This window comes from Mytilus trossulus, chromosome 1, assembly GCF_036588685.1.
Source record: "Mytilus trossulus isolate FHL-02 chromosome 1, PNRI_Mtr1.1.1.hap1, whole genome shotgun sequence".
NCBI lineage: Eukaryota > Metazoa > Mollusca > Bivalvia > Mytilida > Mytilidae > Mytilus > Mytilus trossulus.
Genome location: NC_086373.1, coordinates 37,497,253 through 37,513,803, shown reverse-complemented (window position 1 = coordinate 37,513,803; position 16,551 = coordinate 37,497,253). Strand labels below are relative to the sequence as shown.

General features: G+C 32.4%; 1 protein-coding gene across 1 annotated transcript in view; it reads right to left on the bottom strand.

Annotated features, from left to right (window-relative positions):
• Positions 1–9,328: 9,328 nt before the first annotated feature.
• LOC134723558 (hemicentin-1-like) overlaps positions 9,329–16,551 on the bottom strand; it is a 94,496-nt gene continuing 87,273 nt past the window's right edge. The window contains exons 11-12 of the mRNA XM_063587141.1: positions 12,847–12,955; positions 9,329–9,567 (exon numbers count right to left, since the gene is read on the bottom strand). Of these exons, the coding sequence (XP_063443211.1) occupies positions 9,385–9,567; positions 12,847–12,955 (292 nt within the window). The 3' untranslated portion in view covers positions 9,329–9,384. The remainder of the gene's footprint in view (positions 9,568–12,846; positions 12,956–16,551) is intronic.

The window sequence follows — 16,551 nt, the reverse complement described above, 5'->3', positions numbered from 1 at the left end:
TCTTGTCATGAAACTAAAATGTTATAAATGGAGCACTCTATCAGCTGCTTCAGTGACGCCTTCAATTCTTAACATTAGTAACGTAAGTAGTCATTTTAATTAACAAAATATTCTTGTCATGTCAATGACCAACACTAAATTCGATTTATATAAGACAAGCTTAACGCTATGAATAATGGGATATACGGGAATTTCGTGCATGTAAATGATCATCACTTATGAATCATTTTTAGTCTGGTGGAAATCGTTTTTACGCCTGGTATCTATGATCAGTTTCCTAATGCCACAGCAGTTGAATTACAGCAATCATCTGAAAATATCATTCAATATCTGAGTTTGATAATAAATGAAGAAAATGTTGAAAGAACTAACAATATTCTACAAAACACAAAAAAAAGACATTGCAAGATCTAGCTTGACGTATCCTTTGAAAGTGAGGAAACTCAGGTACTCCGAAAGAGTGAACAGTTTTAGTTTTATTCACTTGCAGTAGCTAATAATGCGTATGACATTTCAAATCTGACTCTTCGAAATACAAATGTATTTGATATTTTTTCGTAAAAAGGAAGAACCATCATTTGAAATAACGATAAAAGGAACACATTTGGTACGCTGCAAGTATACTAGTAGTCAGTACGCAAGTAAGCTTAAAAAATCCATATAAAGTTTGTGTATACTAAATGCTAGTTGTAGGCTTATAATATCTATATATTTCTAATACATTTATTATATGTTTACCGAGTCCATATAAACTGGTAATTAAATGAAGCAACAATGCTAGAAGGAATGGAACCTGATTTTATCGTTGAACATCTTTTAATTGTTATCATTTTTTGTTTGTCATGTTTATGGCTTGAATTCAAATGTTATTAGCAAATGTATCGGTTTAAATTCTCTGCTCGAACTTTTAATTCAATTTCAATTATAAATTAACCTACTAAAAACATGACAGTCCTGGAACTAATCTATCAGATACGTACACGAAATGTGATATTTCGCCATTCATCATTTTTAAAATACCAAACTTTTGTGTATTTCAGAGACGATGGTCACTGATAGATAAGTTAGGGAAAACAATGAAACTTAAAAGGATAAACAACATATTTTTCTTAAAAACAAATTAGAAAACGGATTTTAAACTGACTTGAATTAATAATGAAATTAGGTGTTACAATCTGTTGCACTAAAAACTTGATTTTTATAATATTTGTAGTTATAAAATAATTATTAATTAAAGATGTACTATAAACCTTTAGACGCACACATGAATCGACAATCTTAAACAAAGAAGACGCACACATGAATCGACAATCTTAAACAAAGATTCAAGAGCTAGGATAACCAAACAATAGCTTATGTAATCAATCAGCAGTCAGGATTCTACTTCGTCAAAATTATCTCCCCTTTACGCCAGTTCTTTTTCACAATCATAGAAATGGAAGCCATTGTAGAATTTTTTTTTTTTTTAAATAAAACACTTCGTAATTGAGAAGAAAATTGTCGTTTTATTTGTTTCTATTAACTTTTAAATTTTGTGTTACTATAGTAAGTAAACATTATAGTAAGTATTCATCGCCTTCTCTAACAAAGAGCTTCGATTCTTTTGTCTATTTCAACTGGATTTCCGCCTGTCAGTGCATATCAAATAAACTTTTTTTGTAAAGACGGGAAAACAGTATGAGAAAAGCATGACCTTGTGCAACTGTGTTTTTGATAGACTATATGACTAAAGTTTAATAGCAATATAACAATATATATATATGCAGTAATGTTTTAATCTATCAAAACCAAAATCAATGCTGGCAAATTAGCATTTTGATAAGGTATTTGTAGGTTATAATCTAAAATACGACGCCGGTGTAATTTCATCTTTATCAACTGTTTTTATATTCATATCATTATGTTTTTTCTTATTTTCGTAGTGAGACTTTTTGAGTTTGTTCTAATTATCATGCGTAAGTATTTCTCCTTCTCTGCAGGAAGACGTCAGGATTTTGCTCTAATTATTATTGTTTTTTTTCTTTTGAATTGATTTTTTTCTTGCGGGGTATACTGGTGTCTCATGATGTCGCTATTGTATTGTTTATTTGTGTATTTCTCTGTTCTGAATGTGCTTGCATCTATTTTTACTGCATTCCTGTTATTTAATGGTGTCATTTTAGTGTTATATTTAACATTGCCATACAAGTGCGATGTTTAGCTAGCCAAATAAAACAGGTTCAACCCACTATTTTTGCTTAAACTATCTTGTACCAAGTCAGGAAAAATGGCAGTTGTTATCTTATGGTTCGTGTTTGTGTGTGTGTATTGCATTCTCATTTGTTTTTGTTCACTTCAGTGTTTCTATTGTTTCGTTGTATTTCCCATTAAATTTTATGTGTTTCCCTCGGGTTTTAGTTTTTAACCAGGATCTGTTTTTGTCTCAATCGAGTTATGTGTCCTTTATATAGAAATTTTACATATCAGATCGAACAGTTATTGTGCCTTCGAAACTATTTCTCTTCAAAAAACACTTTTTATTGCAAGGGTTATTTATTAAAATTGAGAATGATAATTAATTCTATTATTATTGTCGACTGGTATATAAACAAGATATTGGGTCTTTAGAAAATTTTAACTGAAGGTGACTTTTTACAAATCTAAAGGTGCCATTTTCGATAATTGCAAAGGAAAAGTATATAGAAACCATATATTTTTAATCAGCATGCAGTTACCTAAAAAATGGCATTGGAAGTCACTTTTCTGTAAACCAGAAGAAGAAAATAATCTCTATTATTTGAAAGAAAAGTAAAATCACAGAAATACCGAGCTCCTATGAAAATACAAAACGGAATGCCCCTAATCAAATGGCAAAAATCAAAAGCTCAAACACATCAATCGAATCAATATAATTTCGTAATCAGTATATTTTAAAAACTATCTTATGGCACCAAAAGTGGCCGATAAGCTTCCTCATTTCAAGTTAAAGGCCATGACATCAGTGCAAAGAAGGATAAAAAGACCGGACAGGATATTGTATGTACCAGAAAATTCCCTTACAACTATATATTTTTAAATAATCAGTATAAATGTATCTTCGTCTAAAGATAATTAGGTACCTTATATACTAGTAGTTGAAATGATATATATTATTTAGTAACTGCAATATCTGATTAAATTCAAATTAAATAACATATCTCATAAAGAATACTTTTCGCGTATGCAGTTTCTTTAACTTTCTTCGTAGCATTGATGAAAATGTAAATTCTTGACGGATGAGAATAAAGTTGTGCATTGTAGTACAAATTCGACTATTTATGACCTTTGCTGTTGTCAAAATACGATGGCAGAAATTAGAAAGTGAATGTTTGGTTTTGGTACCGATGAAAAATTTAATGAGTGCAAAAGTAATTTTCAAACTTTGAGAAAATATTTTACGGCCACATATTAAATATACTTCGCTGAAAATACTGCCAAACAATGTGGTTTTGTTTTAATATTTTGTTAATAAAAGGTGCAACCTGGATTTGTTTTTTCCCGATCGATTTAAAACTTTTGAACTCCAGTATACTATTGTTGTCTTTATTATGGTGTTATTAACTGGCTGTTATGTATTAACCCAGTAAAAGATTCGAGGTTAGCTTTATTTGACCCGTTACTCGAAGATGTCGAGGGCCAATACAGCTGATCAAAAATCCATAGCAGGACCAATACAGAAGCAGCCAGATAATAAACTGTTTGATATTTTTTTTCAAATTAGAATAATCTAAGAAACTTGTCGTGAAGAAAATACAGTCATAAAGCATGATATAACTTGTCCGTGGATTTTTTGTCAACAATGTCAGATGTCATTTCTGATTTCTCTTCCAAGTACTTACTATTATGCTATTACAATTCATTTTATCTAGCAAATATCAATTATATGGGGAAAATAAATCAGACGGTTAAACTATTCTTCCTATTAGAACGTCTGGGTTCTGATGATTGATCAACAGAAATGTCAATATTAGAAAGTCTTACTCAAAAAGGCTTTTACGTATTTCCGTAACAAGATTTCAAGACGTTACCAGATGTTTAATAATGAACATGATTTAAGTTAAAAAATATAAAACAAATATTTTTTTTATGAATAACGATACGTTCAAAGGTAAACAAGGCGTTAGAAATTTAAAACCGGAAGTAAACGCCCCGTATTAGCCCTGTCCTAAAAGCAATACCGGTATTAACTCAGAATAGCGTGACCAGTATTGCATATGCTGCTTTATCCGTATTAGGGCTTATTTGATCATACCATTTAATAATCTTCAATATACGAGGATAAATGTATTCATCACTAATACAAGGATTAGTATTTTGTCAGTTTTTCGATAAATTCAAGGTTTTGTAAATAGTTGATTTTTAATTAAGGTCAAATGATTGATAATTCAGCCAATACACACAAGTCCTGAATACTGGGCAGGTGATACTCTCGGAGAGGACACCAGCAGTGGCATCAGCCCAGTGGCTGTTAATACACATTTCATAGATAGCAGGACTTATATTATGTACTTGTGAACGCCAGATTTCGTCCACAAACACCCATCAGTGACTCTCGAATGAAAAAAAAATTAAAAGGCCAAACAAAGTACGAAACTTAAAGGCATTGGAACCAAAATTTCCCAAATGGTTTACAGGTATGGAAATTCGCTAAACACGATCAATACATAAAGAGGTCTTTAAATAAATAAGAGACTGGAAACGATATGTGTCTAAAAGACAATAACCCGACCAAAATATAAGGAAAATATTAAAATGTTTTGAACCACCCGTTTCAAGATAGTTATAATTATCTTTAATCAAAATTCCACATCTTAAATTACCGCATGTTTTCACAAATTTCCACATCTTTATTAACCGCATGTTTTCACAAAAAAAGTGTTGTTTTGAGATTGAAATTTTGCTCTTGTCAGAAATCTTTTTAGCTTTCTTGGTTGTCTCTTATTATTTCCTCATCCTCTCGCTTTCCTTTAAAGTTGGTTAATTAATTTTTATGGCGTCATACACATTGGTGATGCCAGGGTCATGCATGTTTACGAATGGATTTATATTTTTTTTTTTTTTTTATCTTTTTCTTTGTGTTGGCGTTCATAGTTGAGCTATACTGAGTTCTTCGCACCTTTTTCGCACCAGACTCGAACCGGCTTCACGAGTTCTTTTGAAGAAGGGGGTACGACTTAATTTCGATCAAAGAGAACTGCCGTATTTATCCTATTAAATAAAGGCAAAAGTAGTTTACCGCTGTTCAAAATTCATAAATCTATAGAGAAAAAAACAAATCCGGGTTACAAATTTAAACTGAGGGAAACGTATGAAATATAAGAGAACTACGACACAACAGAGACACAACACCGAAATGTAACACACACAGAAACGTACTATAATGTAATAATGGCCATTTTCCTGACTTGGTAATGGGCATTTTATGAAAAAATGGTGGGTTGAACCTGGTTTTGTGGCATGCCAAACCTCCCGCTTTAATAGCTGTGTTAATTATAACATTAAAATGACAACAACATTACACGACAGGGTTAAGATAGGAATAATCAAGGGGCTTGAGTTTATATTAATCATACAACGGGTTGTGGACACTTATATCGATATTTTATTCCCAGCTATCGCTCGTGATACAATATTTCGAAAAAAGGGCCAACTGGTAGTAAGAACAATATTATTCAAAGTCCCTTGTATTATTTCTTAAATATATTAAAACATGGTCAAGATTGCATACGGCACACAGTCAATCTGGTGTTGCCATACAGTTTTAAATTAGTTCAGTTACTGTGGTGAACAACATCACGTACAATACAATCCAGTCAATTAAATAAAAAGATATTAAGTTAAAAACAACAGGCAGAAGATACACAGGGAACATTCGAAACTCAAAAGTTGGAAAAATCCGTGGCAAATACAAAAGATGAAAATTCAAACAAAACATAACATAAACAACTAAAGACTTGCAAGCTACAAGGTAACGTCAACAATGTGTAATAACCATTAGAACGTGTTTACCACGGAAGGATAGAGTCGAGTGTCACAAAAAGATCTTGATTCTCGTCTACATGAAATTGAGAATGGATATGGGGAATGTGTCAAAGAGACAACAATCAGACCAAAGCACAGACAACAGCCGAAGGCCACAACGGGTCTTCAATGCAGCGAGAAATTGTATCTTACAATTTGTGCATGTATTAACTACATTTAAACTTTTCCTTACACATTCGTATAGCTATAGTTATTAGTTTTAATAATATAACCAGTATTAGCCTTTCAAAAAGGGCTAGCCGTCTCTTAGCTGATGAAAATGGAAAGTGTTCTCGCTTTGAAGATTAATTCATTTAGAATATCAATCAACATTTTTTTACCACACACGCGAGGTCACACGTTATGAAGTAGTATATGTCGTTTTTAATGTTGTTGTTTCCAGAAGATTCGGCTATTTATAGATAAAAGTTACCTGTGTACCAATATCATGAATATGAATGATTAATGACCAGCCAAATCTAATTGCTAAAATAGAGAGGACAAATCCGATACTTTACGAGATTGGAGTACATTTACTAGGTTTGGATTGTCCTAACCAATCAATAAACTTTGATTATTCACTGCTCGTGATATCTTCCAATCAGGTAGTAAGAAGCATTCACGCACTGACTGCCCATCGTTCAATTCTTAATATCGTCTCCGAGAAGACGATAATTAATAAAATAATTTGACAAGCATTTTTAGCACTGTGCATGCTCTCAAACTTATCTATCTCAATCAAATGTGCAAGCAAAGTTACAAACTATATTGATGTAATTAAAGCATGGTTTTTATTTCATTTGTTTGCCTGCCATCCAAACAGTATAAAGCTTAATTTTAGTTTACCAAAAACAAATGTTCACTGATGCTTTTTGTTATCCATTAATCATGTGTTTCTTTGTCTAATAGGTTCTCCTATTTATTTGTATTGTAGTCCAGTAATATAATGTTGTCATGTCAGTGTTATATTTAACATTGCCATTAAAGTGCGAGGTTTGGCATGCCACAAAACCAGGTTCAACCCACCATTTTTTCCTTTAAAAATGTCCTGTACCAAGTCAGGAATATGGCCATTGTTCGTTTCTGTGTGTGTTACATTTTAACGTTGCGTCGTTTGTTTTCTCTTATTTTTGAGTGTAATTTCATATTGCGATAAGACGTGTCACGGTACTTGTCTATCCCAAATTCATGTATTTGGTTTTGATGTTATATTTGTTATTTTCGTGGGATTTTGTCTGATGCTTGGTCTATTTCTGTGTGTGTTACATTTTAGTGTTGTGTCGTTGTTCTCCTCTTATATTTAGTGCGTTTCCCTCGGTTTTAGTTTGTTACCCCGATTTTGTTTTTTGTCCATGGATTTATGAGTTTTGAACAGCGGTATACTACTGTTGTCTTTATTTATATGATAAAAAGTGCTTTTGGAATCCGTTTTAAGAGTCTGTGCTGTCTGCTGAAGAATTATATGTACGGCTTGTCATTTATCTATGTTTCAGTAAAAGGACGATACTCATCAGGCCGAACAGACATCTTACATGGTTCAACTCAGTCAACAAAATTTCAAAAATTAGGTTAAAAACCGGTAGTAAATATTATTCTGCTCAATTGCAACTTTAAGCAATGTTGGCATTAGAAGATGTGAAACTTATTCTGGATCTCTAAGGGTTTCTTTCAGTCACATAGCTGTTAATGTGTTTAGGTACTAATGCATGGAAACCCCCGTTTGGACGATTCTGATAAATGTAGATTCAGAACAGAGATTGAAATGCACACATTATTCAGTGCTATTTTCATTTTCCAGCACTTGATCGATACTGATGCTTGTGGACTATTTATCCCATGGCTTTCATCAACTAAATTGTCAATTAATCGGTACTGACATGATTTATAACATACTCCTTCAAAAAGCCGTCAGTTCCTAAATCTAGACAATTTTATAAAACCTAAGGTTCCTTGCGCAGTCCACCTTATATGGATTTGGCTTTTCTGTTTATGTCACTTTAGTTCATATAACTCTTTGCGTGGTCAGTGCTTACACATCCTTGTCTTTCAAATTGTTGGATTTGAGCTTTACGGATGAAGGCTAAATTGATACATAAAATGTTTCCAAAGTTCAAAATCTCTTTCTTATATTCATTGGTATAGTGCGATCTTATTTTCTTCCACTGGTCTTGACAACCATGGTCGGTTAAACGGTGATTTAAATGATCTTATTTAACTTTTCATTTTAATGAAGAATTTTACAGAAATCCCACTTTTTAAGTTTGCGTCACCGAATCGATGTATTACATCCAGGACAGTCAATTCCTTATCATGATTTCTTTAGATAGGTTTGCTGCTTACAAAGACTCTATTGAACCAACTGATTATGATAATTAGATGGAGAAACATAGGTTTTCCCTTTATGGGGTAAACGAACGAAAACGAAAGTGTCGACAGGGTTAGTATCTTTTGTTATCCTGTGGACATTTAATAACCGTGTACAGACTAACGAGGAACAATGAATTATATAAAACGTAAAGAAGAAAGAGAAAGTTAGAATTCCAACAGGTTTGTTATATATTATAATTTGACGTCGTCAATCTAATATCAAATAAAAGGTTGATATAGAAAACAAACCTTCTAGTGTCGATATAATCCTTAATCTTAAGTTAACTGGGATTTATGAGATGAAAGCATTCACTAAAATTTTGGTTATCAAGTAAAAGGAAATCATCAACATATCTGAAATAATTATTGAAATTAAAGACTTTTGCAAGATGGTTCATATGTGTGACTTTAAGAATGTTCTGTATAAGTTCTGTTTATTCGAGTAGCACAAGCAAATATTCAAGCAGCGTAGCCCAATTAGTACCCATTTGAATATCGACTCTCTGTTTAAATATCTTTCCACCAAACTAAACAAAAATGGTATCCAGTATTATGAAATCATTTATGTGTATGTGTTGTTTGAATTAGTATGGTGCTTCACAGAGTAAGATTATTCATCACTTAAAGAATTGCATTTGTATCTACAATTCCGAATTTTGTTAAAAAACACTGTTAAACAACTACATATTGTCCTAAAGAAAGGATGCAGCATCCACAGTTTCGTTGTTTTAAAGGACTATAAAGTCCCGTTCTCACAGTACTTGAGTAATGTTAACGAACATTTGAAACAGTTACCGAACAGCTTTGGTTTATTTAGATAAAACGTCATACTACGGGTGCTTCTGTAAATTTAATAAATAAGCATAACTATTGCCTGAGATATAAATACAGAAAATTGTACTCATATAGTTTTCAGATATGAAGATTTTTTTTTTTATTTATCTCAAATAATACACAGCAGGTACAAGATTGTCCGTTTCAAAATTCTATCTCACAATGATGGTGAGTATCCCCTATATGAACTTCTCCTTTATTGTAACTCTTACATGCCCTTGTAAAATATGTCTCACGGTGACTGCCCTTAGGCAAATGCAAATCTGCAGCTCTACCTTCATAATGCCAAGAACACACCATATGACACGCACCCGCAAGCTCATTCACCTTCAAAATGAATTTCATAATTAAGGTTGTATCTAAATTAAAACAAAGCGAAGAAATTAAAAGTCAGTTAGTTTGTTAGTATACATGTATTACGTTGATTGAATTTATGGTGCATTTTGTGAATGTACATTGTTGATGACAAAATGACATCGAGTCACTTTTTGCAGTATGCCTTACTATGTATTTGTTCCAATCATTGCAACCACAAGCCCTTCATCTTCATCTTGAATGGGACTGACCAAATTAAACTTATCACCGGGTTTTGTACTTATACGATCAACGTGAGGTGGGGCTCGTGTTGCTTGCTTTTGTGTTCTCTAAAATATGTTTTGTATACTGTTATTTGCTTTTGGTCGTTTTTCGGGTTGGTTTTTTTGCCATGACAATGTCAGTTTGATTTTGGCTTTTGAGGTTAAATATCCCTTAATAATATTTTGCCTATTTTGATAGAAAGTAAGATAGATTCGCTTTTATCTCAAATTTAACCAGTTTATAATTTCAATGTCTAGGCGACGAATCCAAGCTCCACGTTCTACTGAAACATACGTTATTCTTAATTTTACGAGTTTTGTCAATATGTAAATTTAATTAGTTGGATGAACCTCACAACAGTTTGAATGACAAATATTAAAAAGGACTACATTGTATATTGTTTCTTCCACTGCCGCAGTTTGTATATCTAAATCAGTATCACCATCAGCATTTTACTTTGCATAAGGAAAGCATGTATGGTGAATATATTTATTTGCGTGAACTTTCAGATTTAAGAATTATACAATTCACGAGTTGGTCGGTTTTTAATTTATATTATGATCAAACTTTTTATGAAATTCAAGATAATTTTTTTTTACTAGACTTTACAAATCCTTTCATATACATATGAGTGACCTATACTACGTGTGAACTTCTGTGTCATGTGGTCTCAAGTAAATCGTTGTCTCTTTGTCAATCATACAACGTTTTCTTATCACCTGCGTTGCCGAAGGTTGATGCAGGTATAGTAACCCTCGACTCCGTCCATCCGCCGAAAAGAAATCTTCCACTAAAGTTTTCTTAGCTTCTATGACAGGGAATGATTTAATATTTTATTGGCAGTCCTTTCCCCCTACTTGCGAGAGATTGAAGTCCTAACAAACTTAAGATTCTTCACGAATCCAGAATGTTCATTGTTAACCTGTCGAAGAAGAGACCAATCAGCAATTAGTTGATTTTTTTTTATAGATAAATATACCGAGCTGATTCGAGTGATCGATTTAGACGTTATTGTAGACATCGTCAGCTGATCATATACCAGCGGAATATAAAAGGACTGAATTATTCGGGTCAATTGTACAGGTAAAATTTGGTAAGATAGTTAAAGGAAATGATTTAATATTTTGTCTGCTGCTTGATAATGTTGAGTTTAGCGAGTTGATAAGTTTTAAATCTGCCTTGAAGCAATGTCCTGTAAGCCGATAGTTTACATTGAAAAGTATTATTGGTTTCGACGAACGGGAATGAATGAATATTTGGTGTGCAGCTTGATAAAGTTAGGATGTAGCGGTTAAGCATTTTTACATTTGCCGTGTAGTCACAACCTGTTTGTCGATAGTTTGAAATTTTTTGACATTAATTGTACATGGAAAATATTCATGGAAGATACCACAAGTGAGAACAACAAGGTATGGCAAACTATCTTTAATGTAAGCTGCTCCTGTTCCCCGGAACTTACTCGCCGAGAAACTCAGACAGTGTCCAAATTTTATTCAGTTTAAGTTCATGAATTCGCGCTTGAGAGGTTAGGCATTTTCCTGTGTTGCCTGTAATAATTGACCAAGATTCCAACCATACATGGATACTGTAAGCGTACATTAAAACTCATATTTGTTTGTTTGTTTTAAGTTGTATTTTTTTATTTTTTTTCAAGTTTTTATGCATTTATGTAGGATTACTTCTTTTATGTGACATTTATGTAAGTGCTACCAATTGTATGTCTTGTGTTGTCCCATTGTGTCTGCATTTACTGTACATGATATACATGTCTTGCATTTATTGTGTATGTCAGTTCAAAGGCACGTTCATAGCTCATGTTGTATTGTTATTTAACTGATAAATAAAACTTATTTAAAAAATGTCAAAATTTGAAATAAATACTTGCGTTTGCACGTAAGGATGAATTGGAATTAAAATGACAACCCAAACTTAAACTATACTTTACATTTAACTTTGAATTGTAAACGAAAGTCCAAACAAACGTTTTGCCGTCTGTATATGAGAACACCAAATATAAGTTCAAATAAGTTTTGTTTTCATTTAAATGAAAGGTTATCTTCTAACACCATGCCAACCTGGGTTTCAAGGCTATCTCTAAACTTTGGGTCTAACTTTAATAAAAGTCATGATGTTCTGATCAACATCTTCTTCTCATTCCCGTTTCATGTCACTAAGTATTCGATTGCTTATTCATGCATAATTTGGAAGAGAACATAAACACAACGAAGCGGAATGAAGTCCTTAATTGAGAGTCGTTAATAACAGAAAACAAATGGCAGTGACGATTAACCAAATCAACAAATCACTTTCTACAATCAAGAAATGAAATCTGTTCACAAAAGTCATGTTTTTGTTTTCTTTTTTGGTTGTTCCTCACCTACGGGTTATTGGATTGCAATACGTTCTGTTTTCCTTTCTCGAAAATGATATCAATCAGTCGGTGGTCATCAAATTCACACGAACGTGTATACATGAACCAATTTTATATGACAAAACTCGTGTAACAAATTTTAGTTATTTATAAATATATTTTTTTTATTTTCTCATACGAATATACTTCCGTAAAGTTTTCGAAATAGTAATTTCACTTTAACATTAGACACTCTTGATTAAATAGCTTCCTTAATCAGACAAATTTTTTATTAGGTAATTATGATACAAAATGCATGCTTTTGAATATTATATCAACTTTGAAATTTATATGCATGAATGGTGCCTCATAGAAATGGAAAGTTCACAGTTGGGAAACTGAAATCCTCTCTTTTGAGTTTAAGTTTTGTTCTTAACCGCCTCTCACTGCCTATCTATTTATGTAATAAAGATAAATCAATCGGTTAATAGCCAACATACATAGAAACGGACTATTTGAAAAATAAGTTGTGAAGATAGTATTTGTAAAACAAAAGATACATTATTTAAAAGCAAAACAAGATCCCCAATATTAACGAACCGGTCAGTTTGTGTTGATAAATTTAATGGTCTTTTATTATTTAAGCTCTTAAATTGTTCTTACTTTTATAAACTTACAATAATTTTCCCATTTCTGCCTAAATCATGAACATATTGCAGCAGGTCTTTGTTAAGACATACGGATCCGCCAGGCGCTGGAACATACTTACTTTCCGTACACCCATATCTACCAAGAAAAAAACATAAGGGGTCATTGAATTTCTTCTGATACCATATAATTTCTAGAAATTAAAAAATGTCATAAATTTTTAGTAATTATTTAAATGTGAGTGATCAGAAAAGCAGTCTCCAACAAAAAGTATTATTCTAGTTTTTGTGAATTTTTGATTGATTGTTGTTTTCTTTACGCCGCATTAGCACAGAAAGGCTATATCGCGGCGAAAGCTAATTCGAATTATGATTAAAGTCATAATAAACGAGTGACCAGTGAAAAATAATGTTATTCCAATTCTTGAACCAATGCATTCAAACATCATAAACTTAGTCTTCTGTGCACAATTTTATCATTTCTTTTCTATAAATTTCGTATAATTGTCAATTTTTTTTTTCCATCGGTCAGTGTTGGTGTGAAAATATGGCAAGTAATTAAAGTTCCATTCTGGTACAGGATTGTTTAAATGTTCGCTAAAGTCGCCAACGTCGACAACATTTACGAAATCATTACTGTTCGCCAACGTCGCCAACTTTTATGAATTCATTACTGTTCGCCAACGTCGCCAACATTTATGAATTCATTACTGTTCGCCAACGTCGCCAACGTCGTCAACATTTATGAAATCATTACTGTTCGCCAACGTCGCCAACGTCGCCAACATTTATGAACTCATTACTGTTCACCAACGTCGCCAACGTCGCCACCATTTATGAAATCATTACTGTTTGCCAACATCGTCAACGTCGCCAACATTTATGAAATCAATACTGTTCGCCAACGTCGCCAACCAGTTGGAAAGCAGGTCACGGTTTGACCCCAAGTTTATCAGCAACAATAGAGTCACGTGACCGTGAAAATTCAGTGAAAAAACGTACGAGACAAACCTCATATTAACTCACTAAATACAATTGTCGTAATAAAAACCTATTGACCTAAATAATCTTGAGTATCCATAGTTTATTCTCGTCAAAGTTCACGTATCAAATCAAAGTCCTTTATTCTTTATTTTATCTGCAAACTTGGAGTTTGGGTGAAAATTGTCAAGTCTCCTGATCGAAAAATCTAAATATCTACGAGGAAACTAGAAATGATGGGCTGAATTTAAATTTAATAAAGCATCTCATTAAGACAAACACTCGATATGAATATTTCGGCAATAGAATGTTGGATACGCAAACGTCAAATTGATTTCAAAACGAAGCGGTGGTTTTTATGCCGATTTGTGCAAGTGATTATCTCCCCTTACTATCACCAGTCAAATAAAAAAAAAACAGGAAAATGCATAAAAATTAAGAAAGGAGTTTACTCTACAAAAATTAGAAAGAAAAAAACGAAACTCGATTTATAACTATGTTATGATAATATAAAGAAGATATACTTCCCTATTTTTCAGAGAAGGACTAAATGTAAAAAATTAAAAGACAAAATATAAGTAAAAAAAAAACAATTCAGAAATGTGGATAATGACACCTACATGTAAATAAAAAACTAGCTATATTGAAAGAAATTAGATCTGGCGGATCTTAAATATACTACATTTAATTTTTATATGTGGGATCATTCCTAGCAGAATATTTTAAAACACTTCTGATAATATTTAATGCAATAAAACATGATAGTTTTTTACAATTTGAATAATCTTTCTGAAAATTGATATAATTATTAAATAAATAGTACTGACCATATATATTTTATATTCTATAAAGTGTGACCAAGAGTCACAACACATTTCTTCAAATCAAGAGAGCCTTTAAACTCAAGCCTATGTTCTTAGTAAAATACAGAAAAGGGATTTATAAGTTTTATACCAAAAATATTGACAGAAATTCCTTTTCTGTATTTTACTAAGAAACATAACGTTAGGCTTGAGTTAATTTATAAGTGAAAGTGACACAATTTTGAATTTCAGAATCATTATTATTATAAAATTAACTTATTAGATAGATTAGCTTGTTCAGTAGCCCTTTGTCTTATTTCTCAGGTTATTTTATAGATTATGAATGTAAATTTTTTTGAAAAAATGGGGCTTCTTCTCTTGAACAGGTTGCTGTATCAGCTGCTTTAATTACATATTTATAAACAAAGTATTGTGTATATTCTTTACCTGAATACTAGTAATAGGAAATGAAATGAAACTGGTGGGACAAATGTTGTGCATTTTACTTCAATAATGATCAATGATGCTTAAATTTGACAAGAATTTGCCATATATACCATTTTGTAAGAACATATCTCTATGAATTAACTTATTACTCTAGCTTACTAAGCAAGATTTTATTAACTGACCTTCATTTCCTTTTTTCATATGTTTTTTTCCTACAGAATTTTCTTTGCAATGTATTTTCTATTGCTATTATGTGCTTTTGTCCATCCATACAGTACACTAGGCTATCAATAATTTGTCAGATCTGTCAGAATTTTCCAAGACGTTTAGTTTCAAACGCAATAAAGAAGATCTTTGTTTGTTGTTTCACTTTTCCAATGTGTAAATTTTTACTATGCACATGACCCTGACACATATTTTGTTATAAACGTTACATGACGTATGTTGAAAAAAGAAAACAATGTCACCGTCAATTTATGTAGGGGATCAATAGGGGTTTTAGTTACTTTAAAATACAAGTATCGTATGGAATTGTGAAAATCCACAACTTTTAATCAAAATTTCATTCGTGTCTTTAATAAAATCAGTATTTTAGAGCACTTTGAAACAGGTACAATGAAAAGAAGCTAAACTTCACTGTTTGAAGTAGAAACGTAGCTAAAACCAGATACAAATTGACATGGCTGGTGGTCACCAAAATTGATGTATACAAGTAAAAAATGATGGCTTCAAAATGGTGTAGAAATTTGAAATAGGTTTCCCGGTTTCATTTAAGATTATAACCGTTCTTTTCTGTATTTGGATACGCAAACGTCAAATTAGGAAAAATCGAGTTTTTTGGCGAACAAAAAAGATGGCTATTTTTTTCAGAACGGACAGGATAAAGGAATAGCAATAAAAAGCTATTGTTTGTAATGTTTGTATGTCGTAAAGAAATTATATTGATCACAAAACCTACAAATTTTAAAATTTAATTATAATAAAAGCATGACAAGTTGAAGAAAATACTTTAAACGTCAATCTTTTAGCCGATTGATTTGGCGGACTTTTTGACGTTACGGACGACTGTAGCGCCACCTAATTAATTCCCCCTGCTATTGTTGCTGATAGAACTTGACGACAACGGCCGTATCGAAGGACTTGCTTCCCAACTGAACATCTACCAACTCATTACTGTTCGCCAACGTCGCCAACGTCGCCAACATTTACGAACTCATTACTGTTCGCCAACGACGCCAACATTTATGAAATCATTACTGTTCGCCAACGTCGCCAACGTCGCCAACATTTATGAAATCAATACTGTTCGCCAACGTCGCCAACATTTACAAACTCATTACTGTTCGTCAACGTCGCCAACGTTGTCAACATTTACGAAATCATTACTGTTCGCCAATGTCGCCAACGTGGCCAACATTTAAAATCTTACTGTTCGCCAATGTCGCCAACGTGGCCAACATTTAAAATCTTCACTGTTCGCCAATGTTGCCAACGTCCCTAACAT